At 35.4% G+C, this 18,665-nt stretch overlaps 2 protein-coding genes across 2 annotated transcripts; one reads left to right on the plus strand and one right to left on the minus strand.

The window, feature by feature from the left end:
- Nucleotides 1-544: 544 nt before the first annotated feature.
- Nucleotides 545-8,021, plus strand: LOC100247152 (ARF guanine-nucleotide exchange factor GNOM). The gene is made up of 3 exons (XM_010664942.3): nucleotides 545-769; nucleotides 2,029-2,873; nucleotides 3,749-8,021. The coding sequence occupies exons 2-3, from the start codon at nucleotides 2,139-2,141 to the stop codon at nucleotides 7,424-7,426; spliced, it is 4,413 nt and encodes a 1,470-aa protein (XP_010663244.1). The 5' UTR covers nucleotides 545-769; nucleotides 2,029-2,138; the 3' UTR covers nucleotides 7,427-8,021.
- Nucleotides 8,022-9,463: 1,442 nt separating this feature from the next.
- LOC100266016 (probable inactive shikimate kinase like 2, chloroplastic) lies at nucleotides 9,464-17,423 on the minus strand. Its single transcript, XM_002277229.3, has 8 exons — nucleotides 17,142-17,423; nucleotides 16,767-16,957; nucleotides 16,483-16,677; nucleotides 15,748-15,809; nucleotides 12,073-12,139; nucleotides 11,868-11,986; nucleotides 10,335-10,511; nucleotides 9,464-9,809 (listed from the first exon to the last, which is right to left on the minus strand). Exons 1-8 carry the CDS (start codon nucleotides 17,334-17,336, stop codon nucleotides 9,700-9,702), a joined length of 1,116 nt encoding a protein of 371 aa, XP_002277265.1. The 5' UTR covers nucleotides 17,337-17,423; the 3' UTR covers nucleotides 9,464-9,699.
- Between the last annotated feature and the right edge of the window lie 1,242 nt (nucleotides 17,424-18,665).

Consider the following 18,665-nt stretch of genomic DNA (forward strand, 5'->3'; position numbering starts at 1 on the left):
ATTAATACACTTTTTTTTTCAAGAAAATATGATTTCTACATAGCTCTACAAAAAAATGCAAACTAAAAGCATTATGTTCTCAAGAATTATTTTCTTAGTACATTTGTTTTTTAGGTGAATAGAAAAAACTAAAATATTTTATTTTTTTTATTCAACTAAAAGTAACCTATTGATATGAACCAACATAATTAAAGTTAAATTCTTATCAATAAGTTCAGTTTAATTATATTAATTGATATCAACAAGTTACTTTTAACTTAATAGAAAAAGTAAAATATTTTGACTTTTTTCATTTAGTCAAAATGACAAACACCACTTAAGTTGAAAGAAAATATTACACATTATAATTTAATAATAATTTATATAAATTATTATTATTATTATTATTAATTATGCCTTAATTTATTATATAAATAATATTTTAAAATATTATGAAGAAGTATTTTAAAAAATGTAAATATTTTTATGGTGAATGTATAATTGTAAGTATTTGGCCAATTATTCAGTATTTAAAAATAATCGGGTCTTACCAAATATTTGAATTACTAGAATATGGTAAACAAATATGGGATGGCAAGAGAAATGGTCACAAACCCACAGGTAGCTTAAGAAGAAGAGAGATTGGACCAGGTACTTTCGAATGACTTCGTTAGTCGTCCCTATTAACGGCGTCGTTTCGATGCTGTTCCTCGTTTTCGCGAGTTGTGGGTTTCTTCCACCTCCTCCCCTCTGAAAATCAAATCCTGATCGGCCTCGGCGCTTTCCTCAGGTAACATTTCTGCTCTCTCCTCCGGATTTTGGCGATCTCGGAGTGTCTTTTTTATTTTTGTTTTCGTTTTTGGTTTTTGGAGGTATTGGTAACTGGATTTTCGTTTTTGATCTTGCTTTCATTTTCTTTGATTTGTATTTTTCATCGTTTTTTGGTTTTGAATCTCGATTTTGGATTTGGAATCACTCAGATCGGAGTTGATTTTGATTCGTGCGACCTCGTTGGTGAGGTTATGGGTCAGTTGTGGTAATTCGGGCCAGTTTTGGTGTTTAATTTGGGGAATTTTGGGAATATTCTCCTCGGGATCGTGGGAAGTGTTGGGATCGATTAGGGTTGTGGTCAGTTTGGTTGCTGAGAAACCTAAGGGGAAATGTAGGCTTCGTTTGTTTCACTGGCAAAAACTCTCTCAGGGGAATAGTGAGATTTAGTTGTCCAGAGAAAATTTCTTTCCTCTTTTTGCTTTGCCTGAAATTTTCTTCATGCTTCCGGGTAAGATATTCATGGAGATAAATAGAGCCTAAGAGAAATAATTTTGTGAGAATTTTTTTCTGGGAATTGTTCTTTTTGAAACAAATGGAACCCAAAAAGAGTTGATTTCTGGAGATTATGTTCCTGCAGCTTTGGTTTGAAAAGAAATGAAATTCCAACTCGCTTCTGCGCGATGGTTGCATTAGGCTCAATTGGGATGAGTTAGGTTTGTATTTTCTCATTTTCTGAATATAAAAAATTTGAGAATAGGATTTTTAATTTCCTTCTATTTCCCATATTTTATTAGCAACCAAACTGAGAATTAGGGCCTTTTTCTGCTAACAGAACAGGAGAGGGTGTTTCTAGTTTAATGGTTTTTGTGCTTAAATTTTTTATATTTTCCTTCAATTTCTAGCAACCAAACTGAGGATTGGGGGCTTTTTCTTCTAACAGAACAGAAGAGGGTATTTATAGTTCAATGGTTTTTATGCTGGTGGTCCAGTGTAGCTGGCAGTACTTGTGGCACAGTGAAGTAGTGAAAGTGGTGATGATCTTCTTTTTTTTTTTTATTAACTAAAATTACAGTTTCAGGACCTAGTACAGTTTGGTAGACCATGGATCATCTAGATTTAAACTTGTGTTTAGGATATAAAAGATACCCTTCAAAATTAACAATTCCTTGTCACTTCTTTGGAAGCTTATGATTTTCTAGTTTATGTTACATGTTGAGCTTCATTTGGTCTTTCATGATGTGAAATTCTTATTGAGGATGTTTGCTTTTATTTTTCCAGTGGATCATCTGAAGGATATGCTGTGACGAGGCTCCAGAGCCCTCTCGGTGTAGCAGTTGGTAAATTACAGATAGAACTTGGGTATTTGGAAAAAATTATAGAGCAATAATATGGGGCGTCTAAAGCTGCAATCTGGAATCAAGTCAATTGAGGAAGAACCTGAAGATTGTGAATCTACATCTTCTAATAAGGCTGCATTAGCATGTATGATCAATTCAGAAGTAGGTGCTGTATTGGCAGTCATGAGGAGGAATGTCAGATGGGGAGGTCGTTATATGTCAGGCGATGATCATCTTGAGCATTCTCTTATTCAGTCTTTAAAGGCATTGCGGAAGCAAATATTTTCATGGCAGCATCAGTGGCATACCATCAACCCAGCCGTGTATCTCCAGCCATTTCTGGATGTAATTCGATCTGACGAGACTGGGGCACCAATTACAGGTGTTGCCTTGTCATCTGTTTACAAGATTGTAACTCTTGATGTCCTTTGTTTGAATACTGTCAATGTGGAAGATGCTATGCACTTGGTAGTTGATGCTGTAACTAGCTGCCGATTTGAGGTAACTGATCCAGCGTCAGAAGAATTAGTACTCATGAAAATACTTCAAGTTCTTCTGGCTTGCATGAAAAGTAAAGTGTCAGTTATGTTGAGTAATCAGCATGTTTGCACCATTGTGAACACTTGTTACCGCATAGTTCATCAAGCAGCAACAAAAAGTGAGTTGTTGCAGCGGATAGCTCGCCATACGATGCACGAACTTGTCAGGTGTATTTTTTCACACCTTCCTGATGTTGGCAACACCGAACATGCATTGGTTAACAGAGGCAGTTCTGTGAAGCTTGAGGTATTGGTTATATTATTATTTTTTCCCCCCTTTTGGGTGCAATACTTCTTTCTACTTATGCTGCTATTGTTTGCTGTAAAGTGAGAAAAAAGAGAAGAAAATACCGAAGAGAAATAAGAAAAAATGATATAAGTTAAGAAAGCTGTTTTTCTCTTTGAATTTAATTGACCATAGTTACTGGTTTGATTAACAGTCTTATGCTGGCTGGCTGTCTTTATCTGGACTTTAAACTAGCAATCTAACCCAAAGATAGAGAACTTAAACTAATTCATTTTCTAATTTTCTTTCTAATAGTTAATAAAGTGCAGATAATGTTCTTTTTTTATTTTTTATTTTTAAATTTTTTTATGTTAGGGAAACAAAAGATATAAGCAAATAATATGAGTAATGATCTTTTCTTTACCTTCATTTCTTGACGCCTTACCAAAGTATAAGGTGAATAGTAGTTTCACATTCCAAGACCATGAACAATAGGGGTGGGAGGCTCCACAGGTTGAAACACAGCCATTGCTTTTTATTCTGGATTACTTTTTATGTGGGGCAACTAAGTTGGTTTCATGTTCTTAGATTCACTGTAAGGTTTAATCTCAATCAGTAATTTGGTGACTGGAAAAAAATTATAGGTGAAGAATGGAGTCATGCATGAGATACTAGAACCACTGACATGGTTTTTAGGGCTATGAATTTCAAATCATTAACTTGCTTTAACTGCTCATGCCATGGATGTGGGGGCATCAACTCTGTTTAGTCCACAGTTGAACTCTCGAATAAACTGTTTAGAATTATTAATTTTTTTGTCAGCAATGAGGAGTTTCAGTGCACAAATTATCTGGTTATTCCTTTGCAAATAATGCATTTTTCTTTCCCTCATGCAGGGCAGTGGGCAAGATAATGAGTATAACTTTGGAAATAAACAGTTAGAGAATGGCAATGGTGCTTCTGAATATGATGGTCAACCATCCTCGGTAAGCTTTGCTTCCAATTCTTCCACAGGTCTGGTAGGTAGTATGTTGGATGAAAATACAGTTGGTGCTGGTAATGGGAAGGAGGCTACTCCATATGATTTGCATCTAATGACAGAACCATATGGGGTCCCCTGCATGGTGGAGATATTTCACTTCTTGTGCTCTCTGTTAAATGTTGTTGAGCACATGGGAATGGGTTCTAGATCAAATACTATGGCATTTGATGAAGATTTGCCTCTTTTTGCCCTGGGCTTGATCAATTCTGCTATTGAATTGGGTGGGCTTTCTATTCGTAGACACCCCAGGTTACTAAGTCTGATACAGGATGAACTATTTCGTAATCTGATGCAGTTTGGCTTGTCAACGAGTCCACTAATTCTTTCTATGGTTTGTAGCATTGTTCTCAATCTATATCAGCATTTGCGGACTGAACTCAAACTACAACTTGAGGCTTTCTTTTCGTGTGTAATCCTGAGACTTGCTCAAAGCAAATATGGTGCTTCATACCAGCAGCAAGAAGTTGCTATGGAGGCTCTAGTCGACTTTTGCAGGCAGAAAACTTTCATGGTGGAGATGTATGCCAACTTAGATTGTGACATAACTTGCAGCAATGTGTTTGAAGACCTTGCTAATTTGTTGTCAAAGAGTGCATTTCCTGTGAACTGCCCTTTGTCTGCTATGCATATTCTTGCTTTGGATGGCCTGATAGCTGTAATTCAGGGAATGGCCGAGAGGATAGGCAATGGATCACTTGGTTCAGAACAGTCCCCAGTAAATCTTGAGGAATATACTCCCTTCTGGATGGTGAAGTGTGATAATTATAGTGATCCTAGTGTTTGGGTTCCCTTTGTCTGCCGGAGGAAGTATATTAAAAGAAGACTGATGATTGGAGCTGATCATTTTAACCGGGACCCAAAGAAAGGGCTAGAGTTTCTCCAAGTAACCCATCTCTTGCCTGACAAACTTGACCCACAAAGTGTTGCTTGCTTTTTCAGGTACACTGCTGGGTTGGATAAGAATCTGGTTGGGGATTTCCTGGGAAACCATGATGAGTTTTGTGTTCAGGTTCTTCATGAATTTGCTGGGACTTTTGATTTCCAAGACATGAATCTGGATACTGCATTGCGGCTGTTCTTGGAAACTTTCCGACTGCCTGGAGAATCACAGAAGATACAGAGGGTCCTTGAGGCTTTCTCGGAGAGATATTATGAGCAATCACCCCAGATTCTAGCTAACAAGGATGCTGCTCTGTTGTTATCCTATTCACTTATAATGCTGAACACAGACCAGCACAATGTACAAGTGAAGAAAAAGATGACAGAAGAGGATTTCATTCGGAATAATCGGCACATTAATGGAGGAAATGATCTCCCTAGAGATTTCCTGTCTGAGCTGTACCATTCAATCTGCAAGAATGAGATCCGCACAACTCCAGAGCAGGGTGCTGGTTTCCCTGAAATGACCCCAAGCCGTTGGATTGATCTAATGCATAAGTCCAAGAAAACTGCTCCATTCATTGTGGCAGATTCCAGAGCTTTCCTTGACCATGATATGTTTGCTATAATGTCTGGTCCAACTATTGCAGCTATCTCTGTTGTATTTGATCATGCAGAACACGAAGAAGTTTACCAAACATGTATTGACGGCTTTTTAGCTGTCGCAAAAATCTCAGCCTGCCACCATCTTGAAGATGTTCTAGATGATTTAGTTGTCTCTCTCTGTAAGTTCACAACTCTCTTGAATCCATCACCTGGTGAGGAATCTGTACAAGCCTTTGGGGATGACACAAAAGCAAGGATGGCAACTGTAACAGTTTTCACCATTGCAAATAGGTACGGTGACTATATTCGAACAGGTTGGAGAAATATCCTGGACTGCATCCTAAGGTTGCACAAGCTTGGTCTTCTTCCTGCTCGTGTTGCCAGTGATGCAGCAGATGATTCAGAGCTTTCTGCTGACCCTGGGCAGGGGAAGCCTATTACAAATTCTCTATCTTCGGCTCATATGCCATCCATTGGTACTCCTAGAAGATCCTCTGGACTGATGGGCCGGTTTAGTCAACTTTTATCCCTTGACACAGAGGAGCCAAGATCGCAACCAACTGAACAACAACTTGCTGCTCATCAACGCACCCTCCAGACAATACAGAAGTGCCACATTGATAGCATTTTTACAGAAAGTAAGTTTCTGCAATCTGATTCATTATTGCAGCTTGCACGGGCACTCATCTGGGCTGCAGGGCGACCCCAAAAAGGGAACAGTTCTCCTGAGGATGAAGACACTGCAGTTTTCTGCCTGGAGTTGCTGATTGCAATTACTCTAAACAATCGAGACAGAATTAAGCTTCTGTGGCAAGGTGTTTATGAACACATATCTAATATAGTCCAGTCTACAGTGATGCCTTGTGCCCTAGTGGAGAAGGCTGTTTTTGGACTTCTTCGTATTTGCCAGCGGCTGCTTCCTTATAAAGAAAACCTGGCTGATGAACTTTTGAGGTCACTACAGCTGGTACTGAAGCTGGATGCGCGGGTTGCTGATGCATATTGTGAGCAAATAACTCAGGAAGTCAGTCGCCTTGTGAAAGCAAATGCCACTCACATTAGATCGCAAATGGGTTGGCGCACAATTACATCCTTACTTTCCATCACAGCTCGGCACCCAGAGGCTTCCGAAGCAGGATTTGATGCCTTATTGTTCATCATGTCTGATGGAGCCCACTTGTTGCCTGCCAACTATGTTCTCTGTGTAGATGCCGCAAGGCAGTTTTCTGAGTCTCGTGTTGGTCAGGCAGAGCGGTCCGTGCGTGCTCTGGATCTTATGGCTGGTTCAGTTGTTTGTTTATCACATTGGGCCCTGGAAGCTAAGCAAGCAATGGCGGAGGAGGAGCTTTCAAAAATGTCTCAGGATATTGGGGAGATGTGGCTGAGGCTGGTGCAGGGGTTGAGAAAAGTTTGTTTGGACCAGAGAGAAGAAGTAAGGAACCATGCCCTCATATCATTGCAAAGGTGCTTGTCAGGGGTGGAAGGTTTCCAACTTCCCCACAGTTTGTGGTTGCAATGTTTTGACATGGTCATCTTCACAATGCTTGATGACTTGCTTGATATTGCACAGGGTCACTCCCAGAAAGACTATAGAAACATGGAAGGCACACTTAGCCTTGCTATGAAGCTCCTGTCAAAAGTATTTTTACAGTTGCTGAATGATCTTGCACAGTTAACAACCTTCTGCAAACTATGGCTGGGTGTTCTTAGCCGGATGGAAAAATATATGAAGGTGAAGGTCAAAGGAAAGAGAAGCGAGAAGCTCCCAGAACTAGTTCCAGAGCTCCTCAAAAACACATTGCTTGTAATGAAGACAAGGGGAGTGCTTGTGCAGAGAAGTGCTCTGGGTGGAGATAGTTTGTGGGAGCTGACATGGTTACATGTGAATAACATTGCTCCAACTTTGCAATCAGAAGTGTTTCCTGATCAAGGTTTGGATCAGCCACGTGATAAGAAGGATGAAACAGGGAGAAGTCTGGTGTCTGATGAAATGGGTTCTGTTCCTTCAAATGAAACTGTGGTTTCAGAAGGTGGTCGTACGGGATGATAACAGACTGTATGGTATTTTGTCTGCTTGAATTGGTCTTGTTAATGCGTGTTATTTGACACATGTGACCATTGGTGCTGAGTTGTAATTTTAGGTGCTATTATATGTTACGTAATAGAATTTACAGGTGAGATTGATGAAGATTCTTTAAATCTAGTATTGATTGGAGCTGCAAGCTGTGAATTTGCACCAGAGGAGGGGAGCTTGTTGCTTGTTCAGTATCTAGACAGGTTGGTCTGCCTCTTCATACTCCATATTCATCTTCATTTGGCTCGTGTTATTTTCTTTTCAACTTTGCCTCATTGACAGCTTGGTGCACCGTGTTATCGAGATTAAAGCTAGATTTCTCCTCATCATGTTTTAGTTCTCTTGGTTTTCTTCAAGGGTTATTCTGTAGGTGCAGGTTTTTACATTTTTTGTTTTGTTTTTTTTTTTCAAAGGGCTGTCTCTTTCCATGACTCTGAAAGGGAAGAAATGGGCTCATTTCTGTCCCGGGAATGCTAGTAATTCCTTTGATAATTTTTGTATTGGCATGCTCATCTATGTACAGAACTCAAAATTGCAACACTTTTACTTGTTTAGGCAGAGTTTCTTACTTGGTTTGCATTTGACTGATTCTTGGTAGCATTATGCATAATGATGCTCAGAATTCCCTTTGGAAACTCCCATGCATTGTAAACTGGTAGATAGTGTAAAAGTGGGTTTCCATGATTACCAGTAGTGGCATGTCTCAATGCCCTAAATTACATTTTTCATTGAACTTTATGGACTGGTTCATATTTGTATTTATTTGTCTATTTAGTTATTACTAGCAACCATGTTAAGTCCTTATTCTTGTTGGCCCAACAAATGAGAGCCCAACTCCTCAACAAAGCAGCTTATGCTTCCATATAATATGATTTTGTTATGAAGTGAAAAATGATTATACGGAAGCAAATTTAAAGAGGAATTCACCATATAGATAGTATCATAAACTTTCTTTTAACCAATGTGGGATATCACAATTGGTTTCTTTATAATTTGAAAATTTGCATGATTTGTAATATTAGTTTTTGGGTTAAATGCACTTTACCCCTTCAACTTTTAATTGTTTTACATGTTTTCCTCTCACATGAAAAATTTAACACTTTGCCTCCTTAATTTGTTAAAAAGTGATATTTTACTCCCTAAATATTTTACAAAGTCATTCAAAACCAACATATAAATCTATCCAAAAAAAAAATCATGATTAGTCATATAAATATTTCACTAAAATAAAAAATCAAAATTGGTAGCTATTATATCTTGAAAGCAATTTGGAAATTTTACTTCAAATTTAGCAATTCAAAACTAGTTTTACCTAGGTTCGAATCAATGTTCAAATCAAAGTGCAAAAAAGAGCAATCTCCTTTATGATTTTATCGAGAATTTGTAATTGAGGGTAAAATGTTTCTCTTTGACAAACTTAGAGGACAAAGTGTTGGGTTTTAAATGTAAGAGATAAAGTACAAAACAAGTCAAACATCGAAGGGTAAAGTGTATTTAACCCTATTAGTTTTTATCATTTCTTGTGCGATTAATAAATCGGGTCATTGTGTATTATTGTAAGATGAATTTATTTGTGTATTATTAGAACTTTTGAGCTTAGTGGATACTTGTGTAGCTATAGTAGAACAATCAACATAGGTTTAGGGATTTTTACCAACCTGCAGTAGTTATGCTTTTTGGCATGCATGCTTACTTTAGGCATTTTGGGTTGTCTCATACGCGGACCAAACATAGTTGGCCTCTCTGATTGTATCGACTTAGACTGATTTAGTTCGTTATTATTGATGAATTGAGTCAATCAACTCTCTCATTTGGTGTGCTCTCTGATTGTATCGACTTAAGACTGATTTAGTTATTGATGAATTGAGTCAATCAATTCTCTCATTTGGTGTTTTGTTCGGATGGTTCTTTGTGCATCCAAACTGAATAGCTCTGTTGGGTTGGATTTTAACGCTCAAAATCAAACCGATCTCATATCCAAATAAGCAACTTCGAACTTTACTCAGGTCATGAATAATGCTCCCAGTCAAAGGGTTTTTCTTTTCTTATCATTCTCAAAATGCAGCAGCAGCGCTTAAGAATCCAAAGCCAAATGAACAGCTTTCTTGTTGTTTTAGCACAGACATAAACATGAACAACTTGGGATTTTAATCAAATTCAAATCATTTTTTTTTCTTCATGTAAATCTACATTAAGGGCTACAAATTCAACATGATTCTGTCCATTTCACTCTGCTATGATCAATACTACAAAGTACCAGCAGGTACCTCAGCTCCAGTTGATGGGTCCCATCCAGGAGGCTTGATATCTGGCCAATCACCCCGACATCCTAGCCTGATGTAGAGGCTCTTCTTACCTTCAAAGAAAATAGAAAATAAAATTATGTTATTTTAGATTTATTTTATTTATTTTAAATCTTTTACCTAAAGATTAAATAATATGAAAAAATATATATATATATATTAATTATATTAAACAAAAAAATGACATTTATTTTTCCTTTCCTAGGATTTTCCAATAACCAAACAGACCCATAGGCTCCAAGAAAAAACCATGCCTTATTTACTTTCATGCCAAATAGAGCTCAAAAAAGCCCTTTTCCCCTGTGGAAATCATTCCAGTTTCAAAGAAATATACTTGGCTATTGCATCTATGTAGTTTCTGCGTTTTTTTATTTTTTATTATATTTTAATATATAGAATAATTATATGGTAAAAAATCTTGGCTAAAATTATTCAGCTTCAATGTGCTGTAATATCCCAACCCTCAGTTGCCATTTCTATTTTCAAAATTTTGGAAACATGGCATATGTAAAAGAAGGTCATTCATGCTGTAGAAGTGCAGAGCATGCATGGAGTTTCGATCATGTGATGATGGTTACCTGGAAGCTTCTTGTCTGACATGATTAGCTGTTTAAGGGCACTGAGGGAAGCTTGAGCCACAGTTTTAGCATGATCGGCATCCCAACCATGAAGCTTGACCACAACATCTGCATTTGAGTAGCCTAGACTGCCTTCTTGGATGTGCCTTCTGGCCTCCTCCTTTGCTGACTCTTCATCTGCATAAAATTATGAAAAACTGAATGCAGTTCATGACAATCATGACCAAATGAACTTTTGTCTTGATTTTAGTTTGGGGCATTGCAGCTAGTGCTTCTGAAATGATAGAAGCAATGCTGCAGACCGGATTTCAAAGAATAGTGGTATACCATACATGTGAATGTTAAATATGTATCTGATGAGGTCTTACCACATTACCCTTCTTCCTATATCTTACATATCTCCTATGAGATGGAGATTCATATGTTTAGATTCACCCCCTCTCCACATCATGGAAGTTTAAAGGTCAGTGGAATCATTCACTTTCTATCTTGCAAGTTGTTTACCTATATCTATTCTTTCCACACTAGTGGCATTTATATCTTGATGATTTGGGGAAAAAATGAGCCAAATTTTTGTGCTTACAAACTTTAAGCAGGGTTTCCTTACTATTGGAGAAATATTTAGAGGAAAAAGGGTAGTGAAGATGAAGATAGAGTGAGAGAGTTATGGTGGACAGAGCCTTATCATTGTTAAATTTAATCTCTCTCGTACACGTGTATGCACTCACACACGCACAAGACTGTTAAATTTAATGTTTAATGAATTTAGGAGAATGTTTTGGAAAATTCTATGGTATTGATTTGGTACCAACGAGACTTACAATCTTGACCATTGGAAATGTATGATGGAATCTCAATTGTTAGATGGGGAATAAACATATGAACAAATACAAACAAATGAAACCAAGGTACAAAGCAATGGATCTAAGTTAGATACAAAGCAATGGATCTAAGTTAGATACAAAGCAATGGGACCCAAATTAGGTACAAAGCAATGGGATCCAATTGTACATGTGGCATGTTGTGATTGATATCGGTAGGTACCGATTTGGCCTTGTAGTGGGAACTTTTTTTTTTTAGCCATCAAACCTACTCATTTGTTCATCACACAATGAAGATACCTTAAAGGCGTTTCCAAATATATACTATCATTTGAAATGGATAAGAAAATAATCTGAAAACGCCTTTGGGTAACAAACATAAATCTAAAATATAATTTCTAAAGTTCTTTAATACATCTCTTGACCCACAAGAAATTTTTGACATCCTAATAGTACCAAGCAAAATGCATATCTCTAGAGAGGTAAGAAAACTTCTCTAGATCCATCAATTGTTCAGTTTAAATTTTCTTGTCAGAAATGAAATGAGGTAAAAACTGCTCATGGTAAAATAGGACAATTTTCCCAAACTTCTAATCCATATGTAAGCGTTATGGGTCACAAAATGTCCAATGGTGTATTTAGAACAATAGTATATTGAGAAAAGCTGGTTATCCAAAATGAAGTACTGAACAGAAGATCGAAAACAAGTTACCTATGGATTCAGACTGTGACAGCCAGACAGTAAATCCAGCATAAAGATGCCTCCATTTATCAGCTCTTCGAGCAGCTCCATGCAGTCCTCCTAATGTCGCAATAACAGCACGGACATGACTGCCAGACCAACCAAGCCCAATCAAAATATTTTATCTTTCAGCAACAAAAAAATTGAAATAATAAGATTAAGTCATAAAGCATACCTACTTAGGTTTTCTAATACAGCACTTTCTGCTTCTGCTACAGACTCAGACCCATCAGCTGTCACCCCTGGAATTGATTACACTTATTAATGCACTGCAAGATGGAGGATACAAGTCATTTTGAGCATTTTGTGGGATTCCTCATAACACAATGCTGCCTTATGTATGAAGAGGTTTTAAGCCTAAAATCTTTATTCATGCAATACCAAGAAATATCATGTTCAATGGCCAAACCACTTCAATTCCCTTCAAACTTGTATCTATAGGTTTCTTTCATGTGCTGAAAGACATTCTAAAGAAATGAAATCTGATTTACAGCTTTCTGAAGAGAGATTTCAAATATTGCAAACAAGGGAAGTGATCCTAGACAACTTGATCTAAGAAGGAAGCACATAAGCTTGAAAAGTAAGCTTTTTCAAACCTAAAAGGTCATAAAGAACCTTTAAGAATTTCTTCCCTGGAGAAACAAAATAAGTAAAAGAATTAACGTGTTTAAGTTTGGTATGATGTTTATCTATAATCTGTAGAAGGTAGGCTCATATGTACATGTATATTAAAAAAAGATAATCTTGTTAAAGAAAGAGACAGTAAGACAACAACATAAACCAGGTCTGATTCCATGTAATTAAAGGAGGGGGGTGGGGTGCCAGCAGCGGTGGGGGAGGAGAAAAAGTTTCCTATAAAAGGGAGGTTACAAGGTGGTCACTAAAATGGGTGAGATGCAGTTGCAATGGGCAATCATTTGATGGAAAAAACCAAAACAAAATGATCTTGTTGGATTTGTTAAAGTACATTATCAGAGTTCATCCAGTAAGGTTTGTGCACTCCTGTTTCACTGACCTGGATCAAGTTCCCTACCTAAGGTTGAAAACCTTCATCTCAAAATACACTAATAAAATAACAACTACGAAATCCCTGACCAAAATGAGATTAAATAAATAGAAAAAACCCATATTCAAGAACTAAAAAATGATGATTGAGTAGTTGATTCAAACTAGGAAAGAAACATCTACTCAGAGGCTGAGAAAGTATAAATACTCCAATTTTTGCAACATTACTTTAGGTACAAAGAGTTAATTTTGTTTCTGATGGTCATTTGTTCTCCTCTTTGAGAGCTTTCTCTACATCTCTTTCCTCTATTACTCTTCCTAAGTCTTACCATGAAACTCCTTCTCATCTTGGCTGGAAAAGAGCAATAGAAGAGGAAATGCATGCTTTTGAGTGCAACCATACTAGGGTTCTTGTTCCTAAGCCTAATGATGCTCTAGTTGGTTGTTATTGGGTCCTTGTCATAAAGCACAACCCCAATAGTATAGTTGGTAGATTGAAGACTTGTTTGGTGGCTAAAAGACTCACTCAGACTCATGACCTTAACTATACTGAAACTTTTTATCCCACGACCAAACTGAACTCCATATGAGATATTGTATCTATGGTGGCAAATCTAGACTAGCCCCTTCACCAACTTGATGTAAAAAATGTCTTCCTCCTTAGTGAATTGAATGAAATAGTATTTATGATTCCACTTGGGTTTGAGTCTAAGGGGAAGTGTGCTTGTCAACTAAGAAGTCTAGTTGTGGACTCAAATAATTTCTTTTTGCATGGTTTGAAAAAATCAGCAAAACAATAGTATCTATGGCATGACCAGAAGTCAAGTTGTTCATTCAGTATTTTTCAAAAGGACATATCATGGCATTGTAATTTTCAGCGCATATGTAGATGATATTGTTATTATTCGGAATTTGGGAGTGGACAGAAGGGGATTAAGACTTTGATTCATCACCTTAGCACTGTTTTTCATATTATAGATCTCGGTGAGCTTCTTCATTTTCTAGGTGTTGAAGTTGCAAGATCAAAGAAATGCATTTTCTTGTCTTAGAAATATAACCTTGATATTTTAAGAGATATAAGTTATATTGGTGCAAAACCTGTTACTATACCTATGGAAACCAATCAAAAGTTGATGAGTAATGGTGAGTTAATGGATAAACCCATATTGTATAGGAGTCTAATGAGAAAGATGATTTATTTAACCATTACACGGCAAGATATCTCTTATGCAGTCAAAAGTGTCAGTCAATTCATGACCACTCAACAGGTTTCTCACTTGAACGTAATCATACAAATTTTGAAATACTCTAGTTGTGGTCTTCTCTATCAATCCTCAAGACATCTTCCCATTAAAGGATACACCAACTCTAATTGGGTAGGATAGAAAATCAACAATTGATTATTGTATTTTTCATGAAGGTGATCTCATAATTTGGAGGAGTAAGAAACAATTAGTTGCGGGTCATTCTAGTGCAAAGACTGAGTATCAAGTAATGGCAAATTTAGTATTTGAGTTGACCTAGTTGAAAACCCTTTTGCAAGAAATTGGCATGCTAATATTAAGTCTAATTCCTCTCCTTTGTGACAGAAAAATAGTCATTCATATTGCTAGCAATTGTGCTTTTGTATCATCAAAGACATCAAAGTAGAATGTTGCTTCACTTGCTCAGAAGTGGAGTCAAAGGAAATCGTTACTCCATTTGTATCATCAAAGAATCCATTGGCAGACATATTCATCAAAACTCTTTCAGAAGAAGCCCTTAACTCTATTTATGACAAGTTGAAACTTGTTAATATTTTTTCTCTAACTTGAGGGGGAGTGTTGAGATTACAGGAGCAATTGTACGAGAGATTATAAGAAAAATTATAGGAAAGATTAATGGAGAGGTTCTAGAAAATATTGTGGGAGAAATTTTGTGCATTTTTTTATTTCTTTCCTTTTCTTTCGTTGTTATAGTCTTATACAATATTTCCTTTTCTTTTGTTGATATAGGCTTATACCCTTGTAACTTCATTCATAATATACAGAAAAATATGAGATGAATTCTCTTCTTTTCAACTCTTTTCTTTTCAATGCATAGTTTTAACATATATGCTTTGGGATGTAAGGAGATAGACAACACCCTTAACAATGGAAATGTAATTTTTGGAATCCAATTAAGAATCCTAAAAAAGCAGTTTCAAAGTTTTCAATAAACATATGATATGCCTTGACATTTCACTTCGTTATTATGGAACTATTACCGAATATGATGTACTGTCAAAAAGTATTAGTTTGTGTTGTCAAACATGTAGTACTTTCGAGGTTCACTTATTTTTCAAGGGTTTATCCCCAGCAGAAGAGGGTTTTCTTAAATTTAATCAACAGTTTCCACAACTTTCTGGAACAAGAAATGTGGCAAAAAGATTTTGAAAAGGGAAACAGAATTTGTGGTCTTTATTGACTTGAGACCATACATAAAAATGATAATAATCAATAATAATGCTTCTAACTTTAGCAGAAAACAACTCCCATAGAACAAAGTTGAACTAACCCGATGGACCAACACTCATTCAACACATACCCTAGGCAATAGATGGATCTGATCAAGAATGATTTTGATTTGCTGCATGATTTGTCCCTTCAAAAACTAGAAAATATCATTCATCTCTCTACTTTCTCAATCATTCTCAACTTTTGACACTAATTTCCTTGGTACGCATGCATGCATATATGTATCAATGTATGCATACAAGTATCATTAGTATTCAAGTTTTAATCTTGTTATCCATGTCATGAGTTCCAAGACTAAGGGACGCAGACAACTAGCTTTCATGATCACATCAAGTGTCAAACATACTTACATGAATCAATGGATTGTTTGGCAAATGTTTCCAACAACTCCTTGGTATTAAGTGGGGTATACCTGAAAATGTTCCAGCCAAAAGGAGAAAAAAAAAAATCTCTTAGGACAGAGGAGATATCTAAATCTGATGAGTTTTAGAAATATCCTGGAAAAAGAAGAGCTTTCCACTATTGAGTTATTAACTAAGCCATGAAAATGAATTTATTATTATTGTTATTATTATTATTTAACTAAGGTGTATAATTGTGGCTGACAGATAAATTCAGAAAGAAACAGCAAGAATTCCTCATTGATTACTGGAGTTGAAACAAACCAAAGAAAGGAAATGATTTCTGTAATGATGATATATAAAATTGTAGAATCATGAGAAGAATTTAGTTAAATCCAGGTTATAGTCGATATACACCCAGTACATAATAACCAAATCTGCAGGCTAGAGGTCATACTGTCCTTCTATGTTCACATGAGTAAAAGGTGATTGAATTGGTGACTAGTTCTAGTGTCTAGTAGCACTCACAATGATGATAAATTTGGCTTAAGAAGGGACTGTGAGCATGTATGCACCAGCAAAATAAACTAAAGAAAAGGAGATACAGACATGATTTTGCTTTAGCTTTTGGATAGAGAGATTTTAACCAAGTAATCGAATAGGAACTACAAAGATGAGCCAACTTACGAACAGGAGAAACAAAAATTAAAAGATAAACAGCTCAAAAGGCTGAAAGTTTCATACCCCAAACCAACAGCAAGTTCCCTAGCAACTTTATCATTAATTTCAGTTGAATCCCCAACAATGTAAATTGATGTTCCTTTCAGCAATTGCATAGCTCCTGCTGTCAAAGATTCCCAGGACTCCACAATGTCAGGCCATTTCAAATCTGGGTCTTGCTTCTTCAAGTTAACAACCAGTTGATCTTCATCTATATACCTAATTAAAACAAAATCCTTTGAGCCAAACATGTCATGATCCATGACCTACAAAGTTAAGGAAATTCAGGCACGACCAATTGCACAAACCATATTGTTTCAGAAGACTTTATCTTCTCATACAATTTATTAATTTCAACAAGTGTGATGAAAGACCCAGACTGTTTTACACCAATTTTTAAGGAGCTGTCTTCAGCATCCACAAAAATGTCTCTAGAACTTAATGTACCACCGCCCCCTAATTGTAATCTCAACTCCATCTCAGAAGAAGCATCAGAGAACTGCACCAAGTTTCATACAATTAGTACTGGATGATGTAAATCAAATTCAATTGTTCATTAATTCATCACATATTCCCTTTAAAACCATCAAAAGAAAAAAGAGAGAAAAGGGGGAAATGGGGAAATTATAGCTCAAATTCTTGTATCTTTTCGATGTTTTCTGGGCAACCAAACGAAAGGATACCTCGTAGTTGCTGGGGTTGACAGAGATGGTGGAGAGAGCCTTGCAGGAGAGACGACGAGTGGCATTGTTTGAAATGAAAGGCGGAGGTGTGAAGAGTGTGAGAGTGGGTTTGGGAGAAGAGAGACTAATCTTTGGATGGGAAATTTGAGGAGATGTGAATGGATTTTGGGAGAAGAAGAAGAGGGAAGCAGCCATTTCCGAAGTTCCTAAAGCTGGATAAGGGCCACCATTCAAATTGCTTATCAAGGCAAATGCTTTCACCTACATACCAGATGCCACCTCACTCGCTAATGTGTTTATAAAATATAGGGTTATTTGAATAGAAGGGTAATTTGAAAATCTAATTTTTTTTTATATATATATTGATAAAAATATCCTCATTCTATTCTCATTAAAAGTAAATTCTTTCTTTTAAAATTTAGATATAAATACTTAAAATAATTAAAAATATTTATATTAAAAATGGATTACTTTTCAAACAAAAATATGAAAAATATTAAATTTATAAATACGAGAATAATTGCATTCCTTTTAACCAGTTAATTCTAAAATATAAAATATAAAATAAATACAAATCTCCCAATTTTATGTGGGGAAAAACAAGTGAAATATGTTTGGAAACACTTTTAAAATAAAACCAAGGTATTATTATTATATCCAAGTAAAACCAAAAGCCTAAAGCTATCTCCGATGTTTTGTGCAACAAAAATCCATTTCTATTTTAAAAATATTTTTATAAGTAATGTTTTAGTTTTTATTATTTTTCATATTTTTATAAGTATTTTTGAAAATAATCCCTAAAAATTAAGTAAAAATAATTAAAATATGTTATATGAAAACATCATATTTTTTATTTTTAAAAACAAAATAGTATTTTATGTTATTTATTATCAAATGTGATTTCCTGTAATTTTTTATTATAGCAAATAAAAATCTATTTTAAAAAATAGTTATCAAGTAGTACTTAAATTTTATCACACATTGTCGACGTTGTCAACCTAAAGTTCGGTTTTTTTTTTCTTCTTTTTCTAAGTACATTGAAATTATTAATCATTAATATACATTTCCTTTTTAAAAAAATAAAAATAAAAAACTTCTATTTAAAAACATAACATATGGTATAAGAAGTATAGATTTATCTTGTATTTTTTAAATTCATTATCAAAAAGTTTAAAATTTGATAAAATAAAATTTGTTGATATTTCTGTTTAGTAACTGTTTTCGAAAACAACTCTAAAAAATAGTTGAGAACAGTTTTTGAAAATTGTTATCTAAGTTTTATAGAATAAAAAATTGTTTGAAAACTTAAAATGTTTTTAACATGTTTTTAATAATTTTAAATATATATTTTTATAACTAATGTTTTATTTTTAATAATTATACATGTTTGTATAATTATTTTTTAAAGCAATTCTAAAAAAATATAAGTAAAAATAACAAAAAAAACTATTAAAAGATGTTTTCTTAAAACACCTTATTCTATATTCTTAAGAGTAAAAAATAAAAAATTGTTTTTGGTTGTCA

The sequence above is a fragment of the Vitis vinifera genome, chromosome 2 (genome assembly GCF_030704535.1).
Source record: "Vitis vinifera cultivar Pinot Noir 40024 chromosome 2, ASM3070453v1".
Taxonomy (NCBI): domain Eukaryota; kingdom Viridiplantae; phylum Streptophyta; class Magnoliopsida; order Vitales; family Vitaceae; genus Vitis; species Vitis vinifera.